The sequence below is a fragment of the Schistocerca nitens genome, chromosome 10 (genome assembly GCF_023898315.1).
Source record: "Schistocerca nitens isolate TAMUIC-IGC-003100 chromosome 10, iqSchNite1.1, whole genome shotgun sequence".
NCBI lineage: Eukaryota > Metazoa > Arthropoda > Insecta > Orthoptera > Acrididae > Schistocerca > Schistocerca nitens.
This window is the reverse complement of record NC_064623.1, coordinates 67,003,734-67,026,390: the sequence shown is the minus strand read 5'-3', so window position 1 is coordinate 67,026,390 and position 22,657 is coordinate 67,003,734. Positions and strand designations below refer to the sequence as shown.

General features: G+C 36.9%; 1 protein-coding gene and 1 long non-coding RNA gene across 2 annotated transcripts in view; one reads left to right on the top strand and one right to left on the bottom strand.

The window, feature by feature from the left end:
• LOC126209874 (zinc finger protein 628-like) overlaps nt 1-4,540 on the bottom strand; it is a 146,709-nt gene extending 142,169 nt beyond the window's left edge. Inside the window, exon 1 of the mRNA XM_049938998.1 lies at nt 4,408-4,540. Coding sequence (XP_049794955.1) covers nt 4,408-4,437 — 30 coding nt within the window. The 5' untranslated portion in view covers nt 4,438-4,540. The remainder of the gene's footprint in view (nt 1-4,407) is intronic.
• Nucleotides 4,541-8,194: 3,654 nt separating this feature from the next.
• On the top strand, nt 8,195-19,081 carry LOC126210176 (uncharacterized). Its single transcript, XR_007540619.1, has 3 exons — nt 8,195-9,691; nt 12,055-12,214; nt 17,907-19,081. It is a non-coding gene; the product is annotated as an uncharacterized LOC126210176 (long non-coding RNA).
• Nucleotides 19,082-22,657: the final 3,576 nt, after the last annotated feature.

Sequence of the window (22,657 nt, the reverse complement as noted above, 5' to 3'; positions counted from 1 at the left end):
AACATCCTAAATTTTTCCATTGTTTGATTTTACTATAAGACTGGTTATTCACAATTCTGGTTAGAGAGAACTGGAGGCCAATGGCATATGTGATAAGAAATGAACACAGAACTACATATATACTGTCACAACTTCTTAGCATTACAAGAACACAGAGTTCCATCTTCTCGAGATACTGTAGTTCAGGGACAGGCACAATAATTTGGGGGTGTTGCAGGAATCAATTCTTGATTCCTTCTTCTTCTAGGTTTATGTCAATGCCATAACACTACAACTCTCATCTAGTAAGTTATGCTGATGATACCTCCCTCATGTTGTGGGAAAGACAGAGGTATTACAGTCAGTTGCAACCATATGTGTGATGGAAGTACCTAAATATTATCTACATCAAGTCCTAAATGCCACCCATAAGTCACAGCTACTAACATTTAAGGCAACCAGCTCTCATCAGGCTGAAGTAAACAATACATGTGGCGTTATGACAGTAAACACAGAAAAATTAAATTTCTTGGTGTCCTCTTGACAAAACTTTTCTTTGGGTAAACCACATATTCTGTACACAAGTGAAAAAATCTGAAGTGGCTTGTATCTGGCACATGCCAATTCTTAAAAAATGGTATACTACAGAACAGTTTATCAATTTCTTAACTATGCTATTAGGCTGTGGGGCAGACGTACAATTGAATGGGACACTGGTATTACAGAAAAGAGAAATTAGATCTAGGCCAGAGAGTCAAGCTATGAATCATTTGTCCAACATAAATATTTAACTATATCTTCCTTATTTTTGTGTAAACTTGTTACACGTCTATGCTTAGTCTAAACAAAGTAAGCAATTGCAGTGATACACACAATTATGATTCAAGAAGCAAGGATAACTATATCAGGCAGCAGATGAAATTAAAAATATGAATAGGCAAATATGGTCCAACAAGCTACCTAATACTTTGGAAACTAGTAAAACAAAGTTGTTCCATGGCGAGTTAAAAGCTTTCTTTGTAAATAAGAGTATGCATATAGGCTAGAGAAGTCTAAGCTACAAGACTTCCATTACAACATGTAATATATTAAGAATAATAGAATGAATATGTGTATCACTACTATAAGTATTATTTATACTTATTTATTACTTAGCCAATGTATGATGTACGTAAAATTCATCAGCTTCATGGCCACATACAAAAAATGTAAATAAATAAATAAAAAGCAGTACTTTATTGTTCATGTTTATTGTAAATAATAATTACAATGTTAATAATGTTAATGCAGGCATTGAACTAGCTCACTGTTGTTAGTTCTGTGCATATGCTAATGTGAACATCTTCAACAAGCTACAATTAGACGTATAGCATGCCACTGGAAATCCACATTGCTTTAAGGAAAAAATGTTAACCACTCCTTCTACAAAGTCAGTTGTTATTCAGATTCTAGGACTGAACTCTGTATCTGCATGTGAAGAGTGAATGTTTAGTGCATTCAGATGTCTATTCTTATCATGGAGATAATAGTCGACCAGTGTATCAAGGTGCTTACATAGGTATTAAGTTAGCTACATCACGGAAATGCTATTAATCACGGAAATGCTATTGTCAGCTTCTTTTTTTTTTTTTTTTTTCTCCAAACTGTAAAACGGTGCTGTCTTTGAGGTATTTAACAGTGAATATAAGTTTTATTTCTCATTTATGGTGACTAGATATAAAGTAATATGGAGTGAAGCATCTGCTCAGAATTTTATGCGGGTATGGCATTTAACAGCATCGCTTATAGAATTATCCTGGAATTATTTAGGCCTTTAGAGGACAAATGTAAGGATGAAGAGGCTTATCTTACTAGGGGTAAGATAGATACTGCCTACAGGAAAATTAAAGAGACCTTTGGAGATAAGAGAACCACTTGTATGAATATCAAGAGCTCAGATGGAAACCCAGTTCTAAGCAAAGAAGGGAAAGCAGAAAGGTGGAAGGAGTATATAGAGGGTCTATACAAGGGCGATGTACTTGAGGACAATATTATGGAAATGGAAGAGGATGAAGATGAAATGGGAGATACGATACTGCGTGAAGAGTTTGACAGAGCACTGAAAGACCTGAATCGAAACAAGGCCCCCGGAGTAGACAACATTCCATTGGAACTACTGGCGGCCTTGGGAGAGCCAGTCCTGACAAAACTCTACCATCTGGTGAGCAAGATGTATGAAACAGGCGAAATACCCTCAGACTTCAAGAAGAATATAATTATTCCAATCCCAAAGAAAGCAGGTGTTGACAGATGTGAAAATTACCGAACTATCAGTTTAATAAGCCACGGCTGCAAAATACTAACGCAAATTCTTTACACATGAATGGAAAAACTAGTAGAAGCCGACCTCGGGGAAGATCAGTTTGGATTACGTAGAAATACTGGAACACGTGAGGCAATACTGACCTTACGACTTATCTTAGAAGAAAGATTAAGGAAAGGCAAACCTACGTTTCTAGCATTTGTAGACTTAGAGAAAGCTTTTGACAATGTTAACTGGAATACTCTCTTTCAAATTCTAAAGGTGCAGGGGTAAAATACAGGGAGCGAAAGGCTATTTACAATTTGTACAGAAACCAGATGGCAGTTATAAGAGTCGATGGACATGAAAGGCAAGCAGTGGTTGGGAAGGGAGTAAGACAGGGTTGTAGCCTCTTCCCGATGTTATTCAATCTGTATATTGAGCAAGCAGTAAAGGAAACAAAAGAAAAATTCGGAGTAAGTATTAAAATCCATGGAGAAGAAATAAAAACTTTGAGGTTCACCGATGACATTGTAATTCTGTCAGAGACAGCAAAGAACTTGGAAGAGCAGTTGAACAGAATGGATGGTGTCTTGAAGGGAGGATATAAGATAAACATCAACAAAAGCAAAACGAGGATAATGGAATGTAATCGAATTAAGTCGGGTGATGTTGAGGGGATTAGATTAGGAAATGAGACACTTAAAGTAGTAAAGGAGTTTTGCTATTTGGGGAGCAAAATAACTGATGATGGTCGAAGTAGAGAGGATATAAAATGTAGACTGGCAATGGCAAGGAAAGCGTTTCTGAAGAAGAGAAATTTGTTAACATTGAGTATAGATTTAAGTGTCAGGAAGTCATTTCTGAAAGTATTTGTATGGAGGGTAGCCATGTATGGAAGTGAAACATGGACGGTAAATAGTTTGGACAAGAAGAGAATAGAAGCTTTCAAAATGTGGTGCTACAGAAGAATGCTGAAGATTAGATGGGTAGATCACATAACTAATGATAAAGTATTGAATAGGATTGGGGAGAAGAGGAGTTTTTGGCACAACTTGACCAGAAGAAGGGATCGGTTGGTAGGACATGTTCTGAGGCATCAAGGGATCACCAATTTAGTATTGGAGGGCAGCGTGGAGGGTAAAAATCGTAGGGGGAGACCAAGAGATGAATACACTAAGCAGATTCAGAAGGATGTAGGTTGCAGTAGGTACTGGGAGATGAAGAAGCTTGCACAGGATAGAGTAGCATGGAGAGCTGCATCAAACCAGTCTCAGGACTGAAGACCACAACAACAACATATGTAGGCCTTATAGTATCCATGCAAAATTAGGATGGTCTGGTCAGTCACACCATCAGTTACAAATGTAATGTGTTTGCTATTGTACATCCTGAAAAAATTGAAAACACCCAACATTTGCTAAATACTGAAGATGGAAAGAGTTAAGTGAATATATAGAAAAATAAATATTCAAGAGTTGCGCATATGTACACACTGGCAATGCCAATTACTACTTAAAAATTCTTTGTTAGTTACTCTCTCATATTCACATTCAGTTTGTAAAATCATCACAAACGCCGTCACTCGGTGCATTGAGTAATTTTGTCCTTAGGCCTACTGACTTCCACGGACGGGGGTACTGGTTTAACCAGCACGTCGGGAACATCACGATAACGTAAGATATTTGGTCCACTTTTAGAGTCTGCAATATGAATATAATGGTAACTGTGAATCTGTTAATATTACGCACCTATATATAATTTTTTTTTTTTTTTTTTTTTTTGCAGGACCGTCGAAAAACTGCACTGCACTTTGACAAAGAAAATAAAGTCAAATACAATCAACTTACACCAGTTCACGGTCTGTACACTGCATCTTCCTGCTTTTAAGATAACAGGCGTCACTAGCCTAGATTTATGCACATTTTGTATCAGAAACGACTAATCTTGTAGCCTAACCCGCTCTCAAAAACTAGTACATTTGTTATTATGCAGCCTCGCTTTAAGAACTGTTAACAAATTACGCACAACACTAAAACTGATTAACTTCATATGTTTCGGACTGACATGTGGGCAAAATACACTCTTATACCAAGAAATTATCAGGTGTGGCTTTATGGTGCTATGTACCCTACAATTATACTTACAGTCTCCGGCATCGTATAGACGCTGTACATCGTGCACCCATGTGGTCACCCGTGGATTTCTGTTCCACCTTCATCATAAGAGTTCAGTAACTGACACTTAACAGGAGACGTACGGCTCTTAAATGCAACACCCATTGCCTCTCCTTTTCTTTAAACAAAAAGAAAAGTCCAGTATCTTAATATTTCTACTTTTGCCGAATTAAATCGAGTAATCTGCCGGATTTCATTGAAAAGCGCGCGCTTTTCAGTACATTTAATTAATCTTTAATGCCAAATTTAACCTCATCTCGTATACATTGAATTTCGCACAGCAAGTTCTTCACAAATCTGTTTACCACCCTAAATAAATTAAGGGGTGCAGTATTTTGATATTCCAGTCTAACAATCTGACATAAAAATATCATTTCATTTCATTTAGGATGAACATTAAGGATACTTTTCGGAAACACAACCACGATTTGTTTGCAATGCTCAAAAAAACTCTACGCCATTCTGTTTTATTTGTTCGCTTGGGGTTGTCAAATAAACCAAATAGAATGTTGCGACTTTCACTGAAAGCGCATTCATTTGGCATGTCAGTCATCTCAGAAAACATAAATGCACGTGGACAGTTCGCTTTATTTTCTTGTGTATGAGTGAGGCATTAAAACTATCACGGTGCTTTATATTTCTTTTTAAAAAACGTTGCAATTTTAGAATTGCGGAGAAACAAGTCCAAGGAAATCGTATCAAAGATGTCACTTTCCAACGGAGATGCCGAAACAGGCTTTGAGGCGTTACCAAAATGGCACACATAAATCATAGCAGCCATCATGCTCCGCGTATGGCATCGTATGGAAGATAGTGGGATGGACGTAATTTATTATTTACTGTGCATAGTGAGAACGTAGTACGAAAGTTTAATATTGTTTAGGTGACAGCGCGACTCTCAGGCGAAGGATAAAAACTGTGGTTTTCCAGGCAGTGATGTTAACCATGCAATGCGTCGCTTAATCTAATGAATATAATTAATCCCCTTTCTAGTGTCTCAGTACGCGCAGAGTAATTATCGTTTAAAACTAGACTGGAAAGAATTACTAATTATTTCTTTGGCTTAAAATGACTTGAATTTGTGTCGCGAAGTAAACTATGAGACAGTTGCTGAAACCCGTTGTGGTATATTTTCATATCGCTGATGCAGTCTTCAGTTTTTTTGGATTTTACTTAGACCTCTAGTTCTATAAAATCTGATTTTGCATACCAATTAAAGAAGACACCAAGAAATCGTTCAGTCACCCACATAACTTCAATCTTTTTTATTGTTATCAAAAACGTTTTAAACGTAGATGTTGGCTCCCGTCGATCCACAATACTTTTGATTCCTCTCCTCCTTTGTTTTAACATAATTGTGTCTATTATTCATATTACAATTTGATTTGCTTCATATCACGGCCACCTGCAAGTAGGAGGCGGCGTGGTTATAATATCTATAGTGCCGTATATCTCTAAACCAAAGCTAGTCCTAGCGTTCATAACACCCCCGGGACACTTTCCAATTTCTAAATTTGTTTGTCCTTTTTACGTTACATTATAGTGCTAAAGTATAGTACTTCATTAAGTGTGCTATATTCAGGTTCCTGTTTCATGAGCCGTTGTGCCATTAATTGTTGTTCTTTGATCATTGATTATTTTTCGTAAGAAAAATTGTTACTTGACATCCTGACATTTTGCGTGCTGTAAACATCGAAAATTCTATTGAAAAAGAGAGAGAGAGCGGAGGAGGAGGAAGGGGGGGGGGGGAGGACATGCAGGTAGTAGCTCGTCAGTAGTATGTAACCCGTCATAGAAGCTCAATTACATGTATTTTGAGAAAGAGAGGGGGGGGAGGGGGGGGAGGAAATGCAGCTAGTAGCTCGTCAGTAGTATGTAACTCGTCATAGAAACTCAATTACATGTATTTCTGAACATGTTTATTATTAGTTACTAGATGAATAGATGGAATAGAAGCCTAAATTTCCCGAGCCACAAACGTTTAGAGACCTAACTAAACAATCTTGACAACTTGAGTTCCCTCAGTGCAAAGCAACCAATTAATAATTCTGCCATTACCTCTCTAAAATATTTCAAAAACAGGGGTAGGGGCACAAGACTTGTTTATTTCCTTTTTGTTTACGTACAGCCAAACTTGCATCCTAGATAAATTTTGTATAATAAATCCTTCAAGTGAAACTTGTTCATCTTTTGAGTTAAAAATGTGGGAGCTGTTACAGTGTAGTGAGCATGGAGATTTGTTACCAGTTTTGTTTTAAATATTTTCATTGGATGGAGGTAGTGGGGAGAATATTGTGAAAACAGAAGAGGCTCTTCCGTGGAAATGCAGAGTGTTCAGCAGAAACATTTTGACTGAGGTGCAGTAAGGGAAAATCTGTGGCCTTTCAGGTACAATTGGAGGAAGCAAGTAATAAATTAATCAGGATCAAGGCAGACACATGCGAAGAGGGTGTTTGGCAACTGGCAGTTGATACAAAGGCACGGAGAAAGAGAAAGTGTTTAGATAGATTTATCGACAACACTAAAAATGTGTATCCATCACTGCCAGGACTATGTGAGGAAGAACCTTGTGTAAGACTAGGAGCAGGAAATGTGCAGTATATGTCTACCAAGATCAGGAAGCCTAGAAATATGCAGATTGTTAGGAATAAGAAAGTGCTGTCATGGGCAGTAGCCTTGAGTAAGTTACAGACTCTCAGTAACAGGAAAGCTTGGGAGCAGTGTACCAGGCCACAACATTTTTGAACCAAATGCACAGTTAAGTCAAGGTATAGAAGACTGAGTCTTTATATAAAGGTTTTTCAAAAGAAGACCATGCAGTGATAGCGGGTGGAGAGGAGGGACTTAAATGGTGAACTGGATAAGATAGCTTCCCTGACTCATGGCACTGATGTATACTTTGTCAAATTGTTCCAGCATCTTGGTCGGACATGCTTAAAAGGAGTTGTGAGGTGAGTTAAAGTGGGGTTAGAGATGATGATGGGAGCCAACTTCGCACATGTTTTTCTGGTACCAGTTGGATTATTGATAAATGGGGTTTCACTAGGCATGGCCTACACCTAAACAGAACTGGAAAGGGAAGATTGGTAGAGCCAGTTCATGGAAATTAGGTGGTGGATCTTGGGACATGCAAAGTCAAATACCTGTTGTCATGGGTGGGAGAATAGATCTTTTTAGGATAAATCCAGATCACAGATCCCCTGTATAAAGACTATTTCCAGGATTTTAATAATTCTGCAATAATCACTTTCACGCTAAAGTCCAACATTTAGTATCCTCATTGTATGAAAGAACAGACTTTTACTGTAGCATTACTTCAAAGGGTGGAGGATCATGCATTTATATCAGAAAAGGAACAGTTCAAATCAAGACATGATAGTACAGCAAGTAAAGACAAACAATTTGAAATATTAGCTACTGAATTAACAGAGCATGACATCATCAGGAAATTTAGCATTTTGTGTGTATCTCAGTCAACCGTTACTGGTGTGGACACACTTTTCAATAACTTAAGTTCCAAGTAAACTCTGAACTACAGAACTCAACGTAATTTTGTGTGGAGTCATACATACAAATATAAATTAAACTCTTAGCACCCTCATCAATATCCTTCATTTCTTTTAGTATGTTCCTGTTTGTCAATAGTGCAACAAGTGTTAGTACAATGACTGCATCATTAATTGATGATATCACCATAGATATGGACAAAGATAAGTGTAATGTAGCTGCAAAAGATTAGTTCTTGGAGAACATCTCTCCCAAATAATAACTGTAAAATTTGGTATGGAAAAAATCCCTGAACTGTAGGCTTAGGGCCTACCAAAGACATGTATCAGACATCAAAGTAAAAGGTGTTTCAAGAGAACTAGCTAACCAAAGTTGGGATGAAGTATATAGAGAAATCAATGTAGATGGGAAATTCTCAACATGATTTAAATTGAACTTTGAAAACACATTTCCAAAAACATGCTCATCGGTATCTATGTTCCACACACAAAAAAAAAGGATAACAGCAAATATTAGGAAGACCTCCGATACCTTCAAGTTTCCCAGTTCCATTAAAAAGAGCCATAACGAGCCACAATTCTTAAATTTCCATCACAGGTACGAAAAGGTATATAGAAAAACGCTAAGTGCTGGAAAAAAGTAATTTGATGACAAAATAACATAGTGCAGAGAATAAAGGCAAAGCAGGCAGGGGTGCGATTAAAAAGGAAACAGGGAGAGAGAAACAAAGGAATAAAAGCCTACTGATAAGGGAGGGGGATAAAGTATAAATGATCAGTGCCAGCTGGCAATGTGAACAAGCATTTTCCAGGCATTTGAGAGAAATTACAACAGAAATTCTCCAAAACAAATATAGCACATGTAATTAAATTTTCACTATGTACAATGATATAACTACCAAGGATTAAATCAGTAGAACCGTAGAAAACATTAAACTTAAAAAGTATAGATGATAGAAAGTATAGTTGAAGCAGCAATGTGTGAGCTGGAACAATGCATACAGAGTATAGAAGCTCCCCTAACACACGCAATAAATGAATCATTCACATCAGGGAAATTTCCAGAGTATTTAAAACAGTCAAGAGTTGTAGCTCTACTAAAGAAACGTACTGCAGAAGACATATAAAACTACCAGCCCATTTCCCTGCTGTGATCATTCTCAAAACTAATAGAATCAATTATGACTGACAGATTAGTGAATTAAAAATGGATAGCCCAGGTTGGAATATCGCCAGTTATGAAAATGTAGACTGCTACTCACCTTAAAGCTGACATGTTGAGTTGCAGACAGGCACAACAAAAAGACTGTTACACACTAATCTCTCAGCCAGAGCTTACTTCAGAGAAGAAATGAAAACACACACACATTCACATAAGCAAACACGTCATGCATGCATGACTTCTATCTCCACCCACTATAGCCAGAGCAGCTTTAGTCTGAGAAATAGCGGTCGTGGATGCATGAAGTGTGCCCACTTATGTGAATGTGTGTGAATTTGCTTTCCTTTTCTGAAGATGGCTCTGGCCAAAAGCTTAATTTGTAACAGTCTTTTTCTTATGCTTGTCTGCAACTCGAAGTGTGTCATCGTTAACGGTGAGTAGCACTCTCTCCTTTTCATAAATGATGTGATTAGTGAACTGCTTGAATAGGTGAATAATGAATCACAGTTTGGTTCCTAAAGTGGTAAAAGTGCAGAATCAGCTGTAGTAGAACTCAGAAAAGTGGAACTTGATGCTGTTGACAAAGGTGAGTGTGTCACCGGCATGTTTTTAGATTTTTTTATAGTCTTCACTGTAAGATACTTCTAAATAAGCTAGAAGTGCTAGGAACAAGAGGCAAAGCTAATGACTGATTCTGATCATACCTATCACAAAGAGTATGTATAACACAAACATCGTATAAATCGAAACTTTTAGAAAGACACTTACCAGAACCAAACCACATTAATATAGGAGTTCAAAATTGTTAAGGCTTTCATGGCCACTTGTTTACAAATTGCCAGTTGGATTCTGTCTCGGGTTCTTCAGGAGACATTTGTTTAATGATTTTTCGCCAGCAAGAGTGGTTGGCATTGTCAAAGCTTCACCCTCCATTGCTAGCGGTTGACTGGAGACGAGCTCGCAGCCGCATATTATATGTACCGGGCACACCAACATCCGAGGACTGTTCTGTGGGCATTTCATGTATAGTTCTCCCCTTGCTGCAGAACACATACAGGATCCATTCATCTTGACACTTTTTTGTTGAAGCTGTTGTCATGTTTGTTTATTTCTATAGCTTCCCTGAACAAGCAGGTGTGATAGTTCTTCTCTACAGCAAGAACTTCCATGTCAGTGAATTTTACTGTGTGGTCGATCTCACGTAGACTGGCTCCTCCACAGCCAATTTTTCCACCTACCCCAACCTGTAGTGTTACTTATGTTCAGTGATTCTGCTGCTGATTGATCATCCAGTCATTCCATCATAGATTTCTTCACATTTACATGGTATACAGTATGTTCCTGAGACCAAACACATATAAAAATTCACCTACACGGAACTTCTTGCTATAGAGAAGTGCTCTCACACACGCTTATCCAGGGAAGCTATAGAAATACACAAACATGAAAATAGCTTCAACAAGAAAGAAGAAATCCTCAAGCTGAATGGATCCTGGACTCCTGTTCTGCAGCGAACAACTGTTGCAGGTAGCAAGGGGAGAACTGCAGAGGTAACAACCATGGGAAAGCCCTTGGACAGTGGCGCTTCAGGTACATATAATCTGCAGCCATGAGCTCGTCTCCAGTCCACCACCAGCAGCGCAGGGTGAAGTTTCGACAATGCCAGCCACTCATGTTGGCAAAACATCAGAAAAATCATCAAACATTGGCCAAAGAACCTGAGACAGATTCAAACAAGCAATTTTTCACTACAGCAGCTTCTAGTGTATCATATTAGGGCCAATAATCTTCCTGATATACATCAGTGACTTTACCAATAGTGTTCATCATGGGGAAAAACTCCTGTTTACTGATGATAGTAATGTTATAGTCACTAAGAAATCAAATTTTGTCATCAGCGCGTAACGGCAAGTGTGTTTCAGTTGCATACTGTTGTTAGCTATGTCATTCTTTCCTGGGGAACAAACATGCAAAATATGAACACAGTTTTCAAACAACAGAAAAGGGCCTCGTAAATAATTGTTAAAAACACAGGGGATTTTAACTGCATCATGTGAGTACATTTACCAGTCAACTGTACGTATCAAAAATAATAATGATAATTACTCCACAAACTTCTGTGAGAGTTGGAAGGTAGAAGATGACATATTGGTGGAAGTAAATCTGGAAGGACAGGTCGTGATTTACGCTTGGGTAGCTCAGTCGCTAGAGTACTTGCTCGTGAAAGGCAAAGGTCCCAGGTTTGAGTCCTGATCTTGCATACAGATTTAATTGGTCAGAAAAATTCATAATGATGGAACAAGAGCTACACTGAGCTTACATTTACGAAGAAAGTATAACCATAAAAGTCAGAGGAGCATTTTCTACCAAGGAATAAAACTGTACAGTAAAGTACCCAATAAAATTACGAAAACAAGCTTATTTAAAAAAGCAGTTTAAAAATACCTATTAAGCAATACATTGTACACAGTGAAGGATTACTTAGATAACACAGGGTAAAGATTTGGCAAAAAAAATATAACTCAAACAAATAATAATAATAACATTGATGATAAAACAGCTATTATTTTACATAACACTTTCACACTCTGGTCTTTTTTCACTTCTTTTATTCTTTTCTGGAAAATCTTATTCCAAAAGCTATGCAATGTATGATATTAACATCTTATCTTCTTTCTGAGCTCATCATCTCACACAACAGCTGACTCAGTTTTTCAGAATAGGGGCACACAAAATGGAAAGCAAACATTGTCTCTATGGTCCTTTTCTTAGCTGATAATGTGTATAGTGTTACATTATGAAACAATGTGCGTGTAGCATGTGCAGCAAGTGGAAGTGAGAAATGAATGATCAGGATGGCACTATTTTTTACAGTTATTTAATATCTTCTTTGCAAAATAGTATTGTACTCTTAGGATAAACAAAGTAAGATAGTACTGTTTTATACAGACTGGCCTTATATTGAGGAAGGTGAAGGCACAGATCTTCATCCAGCCAACTTGATTTAGCTTTTCTGTGGTTTTCCTAAATTACTTCAGGCAAATATCAGGATGGTGTCTATTACAAGGGTACAGCCAACTACCCGTTCCATTATTGGCAGACTAGACCTGTAAGTATGTAAATACCTGTATACATGAACTTCATTATTTTTATCATTCTTAAAATATAGTACCAAAACATGTCCAGTATCCTTGTAAAAGTAATCTGCCAATGAATAAAACTATTACCACCACCAGAAATTTTTTGAGCAGTAATAAATATGCACAACTTGCAATTTCTCTGCATTGTTTTCGCTCCTAGATAATGCACAAATTGGTACCATCTCCTTTTGCACTTTTTCCAAGTCTATGTTAGTACTGATTTGGCATTCTGATTCATAATTATTGCAGCTTGCTCTGAATTATTCTTGTATTGAACTGATTTTATGCTTGTAAATTACTGACCAATTTTTAAAATTTTATTTTATTGATCTGTGTGAATTATCATTATCCATTTCTTGTATTTGTTTTCCTGTCATTACAATCACAATTTAATAAAAAAATGTGCAAAGCACCACTTCAGTTATTTCAGAAGTAAGACACTAGTTACATGTCTGTGTATGTTCCTTTAAGGGAAAGTGTATTGCTTCATTCTTCAGAACAGTACTGCCCTTTTCTCACATGATATACTGCAAACTATGGATGAATGGCAACAGGCAGATCCATATTTCTAGATTTCCGGAAAGCATTTGCCCAGTGCAGGCTGTTAACAAATGTGCAAGCATATGGAATAGGTTCAGAGATATGTCAGTGGCTCAAAGACTTCTTAAGTTATAGAACCCAGTATGTTGTCCTCGACAACATACTGGTATCATCAGAAGTGCCCAAGGAAGTGGGATAGGACCACTATTGTTCTCTATACACATAAATGATTTGGAGGACAGAGTGGGCAGCAGTCTGTGGCTGTTTGCTGATGATGCCATGGTGCCAAAGTTAAGTGGCTGTAGAAGGATACAAGATGGCGTAGAGAAAATTTCTAGTTGGCATGATGAATGGCAGCTAGCTCTAAATGTAGAAAAGTGTAAGTTAATGTGAATGAGTAGGAAAAACAAACCCAGAATCTTTGGATACAGCATTAGTAGTGTGCTGCTTGACACAGTCCTGTCATTTAAGTACCTAGGCATAACATTGCAAAGCAGTATCAAATGGAACAAGCATGTGAGGATTGTGATAGGGAAGGTGGATGACTGATTTCGGTTTATTGGGAAAATTTTAGGAAAGTGTGGTTCATCCATAAAGGAGACCACATATAGGGTGTTAGTGCGACCTATTCTTGAGTACTGCTTGAGTGTTTGGGACCCATACCAGGTCAGATTAAAGTAAGACACTGAAGCAACTCAGAGGCAAGCTATTGTTACCGGTAGTTTTGAACAACATGCAAGTGGTACGGAGATGCCTCGGGAACCCAAATGGGAATCCTTGGAGGGAAGGGGGTGTTTGTTTCAAGGAACACTACTGAGAAAATTTAGAGAACCAGCATTTGAAGCTGACTGCAGAATGATTCTACTGCCTCCAACATAAATTGTGCATTTGGACCAGGAAGATAAGATACGAGAAATTAGGGCATATAGACAGTCGTTTTTCCCTCACTTTGTTGGTGAGTGGAACAGGAAAGGAATGGGCTAGTAGCGCTATGGGTACCTTCTGCCATGCACCATACGGTGTCTCTTGTGAAGCATCTGTGTAGATATAGAGATGATCAGTGTCCTTTATCTACGATTTTGACTCGGGAAATACTGTATGTGAGCAAGTGGTTTTCATCTGAGGAATGACCATGAATCTGAATTAAACTGTGTTCCACATCGTGAAACATTGTTTTACTTATATCTAATTAATCACTGAAAACTATAGTTAAGTCAGTCTGTTGGTGACTTCATTCACAGTTTGAATGAATTCATTTAGAGGGGAAACAACAAAAACAAATTGCTTTGTGGCCCAATATGAAAAATAAATGACATCATAGCAGTAGCAGTGAAATTACGTCATAGAAGACTCAGCATATTACAGAGAAATCCTCAAAAATAGCCTGCCTATATATGCCTCATACAGTACAAGTCTGGATATTCGAAACTGATTTTTGGAAACAACTATTATAACCATCTGAAATTTAGGTACTTGCCTTTTATTCCCTGTACATCTCTATTGCTTTGGTCGAACAGCAAGCACATCTAAAATAGTGTAGCACTCATCAGTTAGATCCCCTTTACTACCACGATTTTTACTTAACTAGAAGACTTCAATTTTGCCTCTTGAGAACAGCTGAAAAGCTATTAAATTTAGCAGCTCTGATTTCAAAAGGTATAGAAATGGCTAAAAGAATGGTGCACTACGCACGTCTCATGTTGCCTCAGGCACTGAATGTAATGGCAGATGTGTGGGACAGTTGTACTCTAGAGTTCAGTTTTAATTTTTCTTTATACATGTTAACACTACAGTTATACTTCCCATATAGGACAAGAGCAGCACTGTTTACAGTGGAAAGATCAGCCTTGCAAAATCGAGCTTGCAGTTACGGAGCACAGTATGCTAAGAACTGTGGAGAGAAGGTACCACAGGGTTAACTGTCCGTGTGTGAAGGACGGCTCAAACATCACTGTGCTCTACTGGGCGTGGTAATGTTGGAAGTGCTGCGCCCTTTCCCCTACCCTCAGAACCGACTTGCACAGCCAGTTATTGGGGACCTACAGTGTAATGTGGACTCCAAACCACAGTGCACTGTGGCATTTCTTGTAAGTGGTAAAAGATGTATTAAGTGATAAAAAAATTCTAAAACCAACTGAGGACTCAAATCTTGGATTTTCCAATTTACCTAGTTGACCACCAAACAACAATCATTAATTAATTTAAGAATTTTTTTTTGGTTTACTATTGCACTGACAACTACTGAAGACTATTGTTCATATAGGGTAGATTACTGCATGTGTGACTGGACTGATACTTCTTGGCAGGCAAAATACAGCAAGCTATCTTGCATGGAAAATGATATGTAGAGCTAATTATGTGTCGCAATGGAGTGTAATATGCCCTTACTGTTCATTACATGTGGTAATGAGTTACCCAGTTATATTAGTTGCAATGTCAGACTGTTTTGCAGAAAATGAAGCTATATTTGATGAAATGCTATACTATCATAATTTCAGCATTAGCTGCAAAGACTGGCAACTGCTCTAAATGAAAATGATTGTAAATATTATTTATGTATTGTGTTATTGATTGTAATTTATTTTCCTAACATTTTACTATACCTTTACTTGTTTAACAAAAGAAGAATAAGAAGAAGGTTACCTGATGATGACTTACTAAGAATTCGAAACAAGTTGTGATACTGTTTGTTACAAGACAACCACACGACTCCAGTATAGAGAAGGCTATTTACATGTACAGTGGGAGTGTACTCAATCCATTAGACTACAAATTAGAGGCTACTGGCATTTTCTGTGACCTGTGGATCACAGCATTCTCTTAAGTAAATTAGAATATTGTGGTGTCACTATCAGTACTATAAAATGATTCGAATCTTAGCTAACTAACAGGAAACAAAGGGTGCTGTTGCGAAATGTATGTGAAATAAGCAGTCAGTCTTCATCTGACTGGGGATTAATTACATGTGGTTTTCCTCAAAGATCCATCTTGGTCCATTGCTTTTTCTTATGTACGTTAATGACCTCTGCTCTGTTACATTGCCAGATACTAAGTTTGTTTTGTTTTCAAACGTTGCAGTAAATAGCAAGTCAAATACAGATTTAGAAATTGCTGCTAATAAAATTTTCACTGACATTAATAAATGGTTTAAAGTTCATTCACTGTCATTAAACTTCGAAAAGACCCACCATAAGCATTTCAGAACCTGTAAGATATTTCCTTCCAGCATGTATAAAACAAATGAAGACATGCAGATAGAAGAGATTGACAGAGCTAAATTTGTGGGATTACAGCCCGATAATAAATTCAGTTGGGAAGGTAATACACAGAATTGCTGAAGCACCTACACAAGTTTGTATTTGCAATGCAAATTGTGTCAGATGTAGGAGATACAGATATAAAAAAAATTCCATACTTGGCTTACTTTCATTATGTCATATGGCATCCTCAAACCAAGCAAAAGTTTTTAGAATGCAAAAGTGCGTCCTAAGACTCATTTGTGGAGTAAATTCAAAAACATCATGTAGAAACCTGTTCAAGGAACTGGGTATTCTAACCACTACTTCTCAGCTTATTCTTTCCTTAATATCTTTTTTTTCCAAATAATATGTATCTATTTCCAACCAATAGCTCAATACCTAGTATCAATAGCAGGAATAAAAACAATCTACATAAAGACTTAAAATCACTTACCTTGGTCCAAAAGGGATCCAATATTCAGGAGCACACATTTTCAGTAAATTGACAGCAGCCATTAAAAACGTGGTTTCAGATAAAGCACAGTTTAAACAGAGTTTGAAAGACTTCTTGATAGGCAACTCCTATTCTATACATGAATACCTTAACAGGGACTGTTAGACCACCTTAAGTAAAAAGCCAGTTAGATTTCCGTTTTGACAGCACTCTCTCACAATAGTTAAGATCACGTACCTTGTGTATGGCATATTTATTAAAAGTGCATAATTTTGTTTCATTCTGACAGTGTATTAATTCTGTAAATATTAGCAGTTTCAGTTTACTGTAATGTCTTCACATGTTTTGACAATCTCCAGACAAATGATCTGGGAAGTGAGTACTATATTCAAATATTTTGTTATGTGTATTATGTTATACTTTCTGATATGTTCCACACCCACAAGAGTCATCTCATTTCTGGGTCTATGGAATGAAAACTGAATCTAATGCAATCTAATCTAATTTCTTATCCCAGTCTGTGTGAAACAATTTTATGACCTTCAGGTACACAATCCACACTTCTATTCTTAAATGAAGAGCAGCAGATTTTGAACTGTTCGTATTCTTATTAAAGGAAGTAGCAATGTATCAAGTGAGATCTGTGAATATCTGAGGATTTCTTGGCAGGGAGGTCACAGCATGTTGTCTAGATTCAGTGACAGGTGTAGAAGTAACTTAAGGCCCATGATGGGACCCTTGTTATTCGTGATTTATGTTGATGACCTGGAAGAAATTAATAATAGCAACCTCACACTTCTTACTGATGATGTCGTGAAGTACTGACGATGGAACAGGCTGCACAAATATCCAGTCAACTGTTGATAAGATTTCAAAATAGTGCAAAGATTGGCAAGTAGTTTTAAACATTCAGAAATATAAAAATGTGTGCTTCACAAAACATAGTATCCTATGACTACAATATCTCACTTACAGGATACTACTTATACAGTTACGTTAATCTAAAAGCTCAATTCTGACTGCTTTGTGGTCAGAAATCTCCTTCACTATGTCGGCCTGCAGACAGAACTGTTAACATACTGCATACTTCCACTCAATATTGTCTTGTGACACACACCCTACTGTAACAGTGCAGCTAAGGTCAAAATATATTTCTGTTTGGGAAAACAAGAGATCTACAAACAGTTTTAAATGAATAGAGTTAGTTAATTTAATACCAATTGGTTTTTCAATTTTTTTGACAAGTGCCAGTGTGACGTGTGTCGACATTGATGTACTCCCATGCTGTCGAGTGAGCTGCATCTCACCTCACGCAGGGCAGGCCACCCAATTTGCCTCTGGGAGCAAGTTTCTGCAATATGGAGGTGCCTTCCAAAATATAGTAATTTAACATTTCGAGTGCCGCATGCATGGTGATGTGTGTTTCAGACCAGCACAAGAACGCAGGTTCAGGTGCGAGGCTCTACTGACTACTGTTCTTACCAGTGGCTGGTGGCACTCGACTGTTTTATGAGTCTACATTTGAATACACTGTCTGGCCAAATTTTAGTTCATGAGGCATAGTTTTTATGTACTGGACATGCATAATTGTGTACTGGAAATGGAAAACGTAGAAAGTGTCAGGAATAAAAATTTTCAGAATGCAGTAAAAACTGATTTGAACTTTTAACTGTAAACCTCAAAATTCTGAAAAAAGTGTTAACAGTACAACACAACAGTACAACACATGTAACATAGTAACATGTTTAAGAGTACAGTTTTTTACATATGTACACACATGTAACTTGATGTAGTACAGGAAAAGTTGAGTGTGCCATCTGTTGATTTTTTAGGAATGTCGTATCTATCATGCTTGTGTGATTAAAAAACTGAATGTTCAGCTTTTTTTTTGCATAAATGATGAATGTTCTTAGTATTTTTGACAAGTTTATTAACAGTATTTGATTTAGTTTGATTTTTAAAACAGTTTTGTCCATAAAATTTATCCATCTTAACAGATTTCTTTGTCAGCTTTTTTATACGTTTACTGTAAGTGAATGGTTTGAAAAAAACTTGTTTGGAAATGTTGACATTTTTCTTACATTGTATTGTACTTAACATGCAGAATATAAGAATGACCTTTGTAACAGATAAATTATATATAACAAAATTAAAGAAGTGTGACTCCTGCTTATTTTCATAGATAAACAAAATTTTATGTTTTTTTGTATGTCTCCCCTTTCACATGCACTGGAACTTAATGCACATAAACTTAATGCTGCCATCTGAAATGCTAATTTTATAAATGTGCAACTGAAACCACTGAAACTGTGTTCTATAATCTAACTCTGAATGTTTGTAAGACTGTGCCTTTTATAATTTTGACCTGAGGGGAAGCTACGTGCCTCACACTAGCACCACGTCTCAGCTAGCACTTGTATCTGTTAATCTTTTCAACCAAGTCGACAGTTGGTGACCTGCTTATATATAGATTTTATTGAAACTCTTGACACTGAACATTGTTTTACAAGTTCTAGGTTTTGTTACATGAACATTTAAAATTTTTAAACATTTTAATTTTTCATGCTTTGTAGTCTGATAATGTATCAGTAACATCTCTCATTCTTGGCAGTAGCCAAAACATTATTATAAATAAAGTAATATATTAAGCAATGCAGATGGCTTTACTCAGAAAATACCCACATTGATCACTGATCCATTTGGGAAATTGATTTCCTTTATTAATAAATACCGTGTAAGGGTGGTTCAGGAAGGAACTACCATTTAGCTGTAAATAAAAAATGTGCATAGAAAAAATGATTATATACCAGTACATCTAAAAACTACAGTTTTTTGCTATTTTTCAACATAGTCACAATTTAAGTTCAAGCATGTGTCATAGCATTTCACTAAGTTACAAATTCCTTCTCCATAAAATTCTGCCATTTGGATGCAGCATTTTGAAGTTCAGCATCATCATCAAAGTACTGCGACAAGCCACTTCCTCATGTGAATAAAGAGATGGAAATCACTGGGCTGTATGGAGGATAATGAAAACATACTATTAAAATTGTTTCAAAATCTCTGGGGTTTTCATGTGCTGTGAGTACAAGCATTGTCATGCAAAACATGTCTGCTGCTGAAATGTTTTGTGCCAAAAAAAAACATTATTACTGCTCACATATGGAATTGTTCGTTGTAGTGCTCAGGAGTTGAGTGAATGTGAGAAAGAACACTTACGAAATGCAAATGTGACAGTGGCAGCGCTCCATCAAGCATACACTATAGAACGGCAGTTATTTTCCATACCACTCTCATATAAAGTTGATAATTGAACATCTTGCAGGAACTTCTTTAGGGATCTATGGGTTATTGCATTTACATGCAGATACATACATTCCCTAATGGTATTTGTGGTTCATAATGATTTTGAATTTACGATTTATTGTGCAATTCACAGTCACAATACTGGGGGGGGGGGGGGGGCGGGGCCCATCTGAAGCAGTGCTCTCCACTTTTCCTGCTCTGACCCGACATCTTGGTGGGATTACTGTAACAGAATAAAAATCAGTCTTTATCTATGTACTACACAGTAAGGTTGTAATTGCGTTCCGATTATAAGTGGTTGGGGGAATGGCCAGGTTGTGGTCTATGCCATGGAACTATTAAGTTCCTACATTCTTATAATATATGGAGTGGCGGACTGCCAGGTCTGCTGTGCAGGATCCTCTTTTCGTACTACATACTTGTATGAGTGCTTTGTGTTCAATGTGAATGCCGCACAGATCAACAATCTCTTCTCGAGGCACAGTGTGGAGTCCTCCAACTTTTAGTGGTGTTGGGGTGCATGTTAGAGAATGACAGTGATAAACTACATTATGAATCTGCGGGGGGGAGGGGGCGAAGTCTTGGATACTGCACATACACATGTAGCCTACTGTCTAAATAGGCCATGCCACATGCCAACAGGCACGTTATTGTTTCTGCAATGCTCTACCGATTCCTATGTCGTGTTTGTTGCTAGCTTCTAACTGTACGCATTATAATTATAATTGTGTTGATTGCTTTCCCCGGTTCCTATAGTAACCCAATAATTCAAAGCAATGGAAATGTAAGAAAAAAGGATCACTGTTTTTTAAAAAATTATTTATTTAAAAAGCAACAATTTTAGAAGGGCTGCTTTGGTGAAGCAATATGCCGTTTTTTTCCCCCTTGTTTTTACCCAGTCATTAGTATAAAATGAACATTTCTCTACATTTTCTTGGAGAAGTGTCCAAAGCGTAACCATTCTAAAAAGAAGCAAATTTGAGGTTATCATGTCGAACTGTTAACAAGTATTTAAAAAATGTTGGTAAAACTCAGCAAAAGTATTTTAATAAGAAGAATTAATGACTTTTTGATTACTCTGAATATGAAAACTACTGAAAAGCAAATAGGCAATGTTAAAAATGACAATATAGCAAACCACACTTTTTAATGTTCAATAACTGAGTGAGAAGAAACATCACATAATTGACAAACGATGCACATTGTCGCTTGTGAAAAGCAATAACAATTATACTACTAGCAATATCAAAATAAAACAACTCTTTGAAAACCATTTTGTTTGTTCAAACAAGTTTTTAAGCTATAAATTATATAAATATTAATACTGTCCCTAATAATTGGGGCACCTACTGTAATTTGAGACCAGTTATATGAGCTGTTAGAGGAATATCTATGTAGTACCCTTTTTTAGAGAAAATATAATCCATTTTGATGATCACTAGATTTAAATTTATTTTTAAATGTCATACCAGAAAGAGTCCATGGAAAGGCAACTAATAGCTCTCAGAGGATGGGGGTGGGTGAAGAGCAACCTGATCTTTACATCTGGTACCTGTAAGTCAGTTGTATTTGTTTGGAACTGCACAATATGAGGAGGTTTAGCAAAATTGGTGTTGGCTGTGAATCACTTGCATGACTCTTCCATTATTCTCCTGGATTTTTCTACTATGGATGTGTTTGACCCTTTTTTTCCAATATATCACAGTGTTTCAAGTGTCCCAGGTAAATCACATATGTGTACCAAAAAAGGAGTGGGTCAAACACTGAACCTTGCTGGACCTTGTTTAATGTCTCCCCACTCTGAAGCCAGTCATATTCCTGAAGTATTTGTATGTCCAGCCTTGTGATTGGAGGTCTGTCGGACTTCAGCCATTCACTTCTGTAAGAAAATGAAACACCAACAGCCATCGTTATGATGTCATTGTATGGCTAGCAGTTTCAGTGCACTATCTTCAGGCCTGTAGGCATAAACAGTAATGATAGCATCATAACCAAGCAATACAAAGACAGATTATAAACAGAATAAGAATAAAGGATAAGACTCTACACACGAATTTATAGTAATCATTTGGTAAAACCAATAGATTGATCTATTGTCACATACCTAAAGTATACCATAATGAATTTCCACTCTATACATTGCACAAATATACTAGACTATTATTAATAACTTAAATATTCCATGATTTTTATTGTCCATTGGATGATACATTATTTGCACAATCCTGACGTAACCTATTAAACGACAAAAATAACTGTAGAAAATGATAAATATATGAAAGAAACCACAACTTCAGAAATAAATAACGCGAAGAAACATGCATCTGTACGCAAGTAGTCCTTGCACGAGGACAGCATCACATCAAAGGTATAAAATGCCAAGATGAAAATAGGTGTACTTATGTCGTGTATAAACTGAATGTCCAAAAGCATGTCAAGAGACCAAATGTAGAGAATCACCTATATCGTACCATACACAATGCATAGAACTCACAATAATGTTCAAGATGAACAACATCTACGCATCTGTGAGAAAGAAGCCCTTGCTGAAAGACATGCTCAACAAATCTATCAGTATGGTAAGCTGTCAAAATGACAATATAAATACATCTATGCGTAGTGCCAAAGTATAAAATTCTGAGGTGTAAACCATAGGGGGAGGGGGCATACTTATTTCATATACATAAAATGAATGTCCAAGACGTGTCAGGGAACCAAATACAGGATACCACCTGTAACCATCACATATGCAGAATATATGAAAACCCCCACAAGAAAATATTCGTGGTGAACACATTCATGTGTGCAAATGCATCCATATATCATGTACTGCCATGAAATGATAACACAGAGGACACTATCTAACTAGCTCA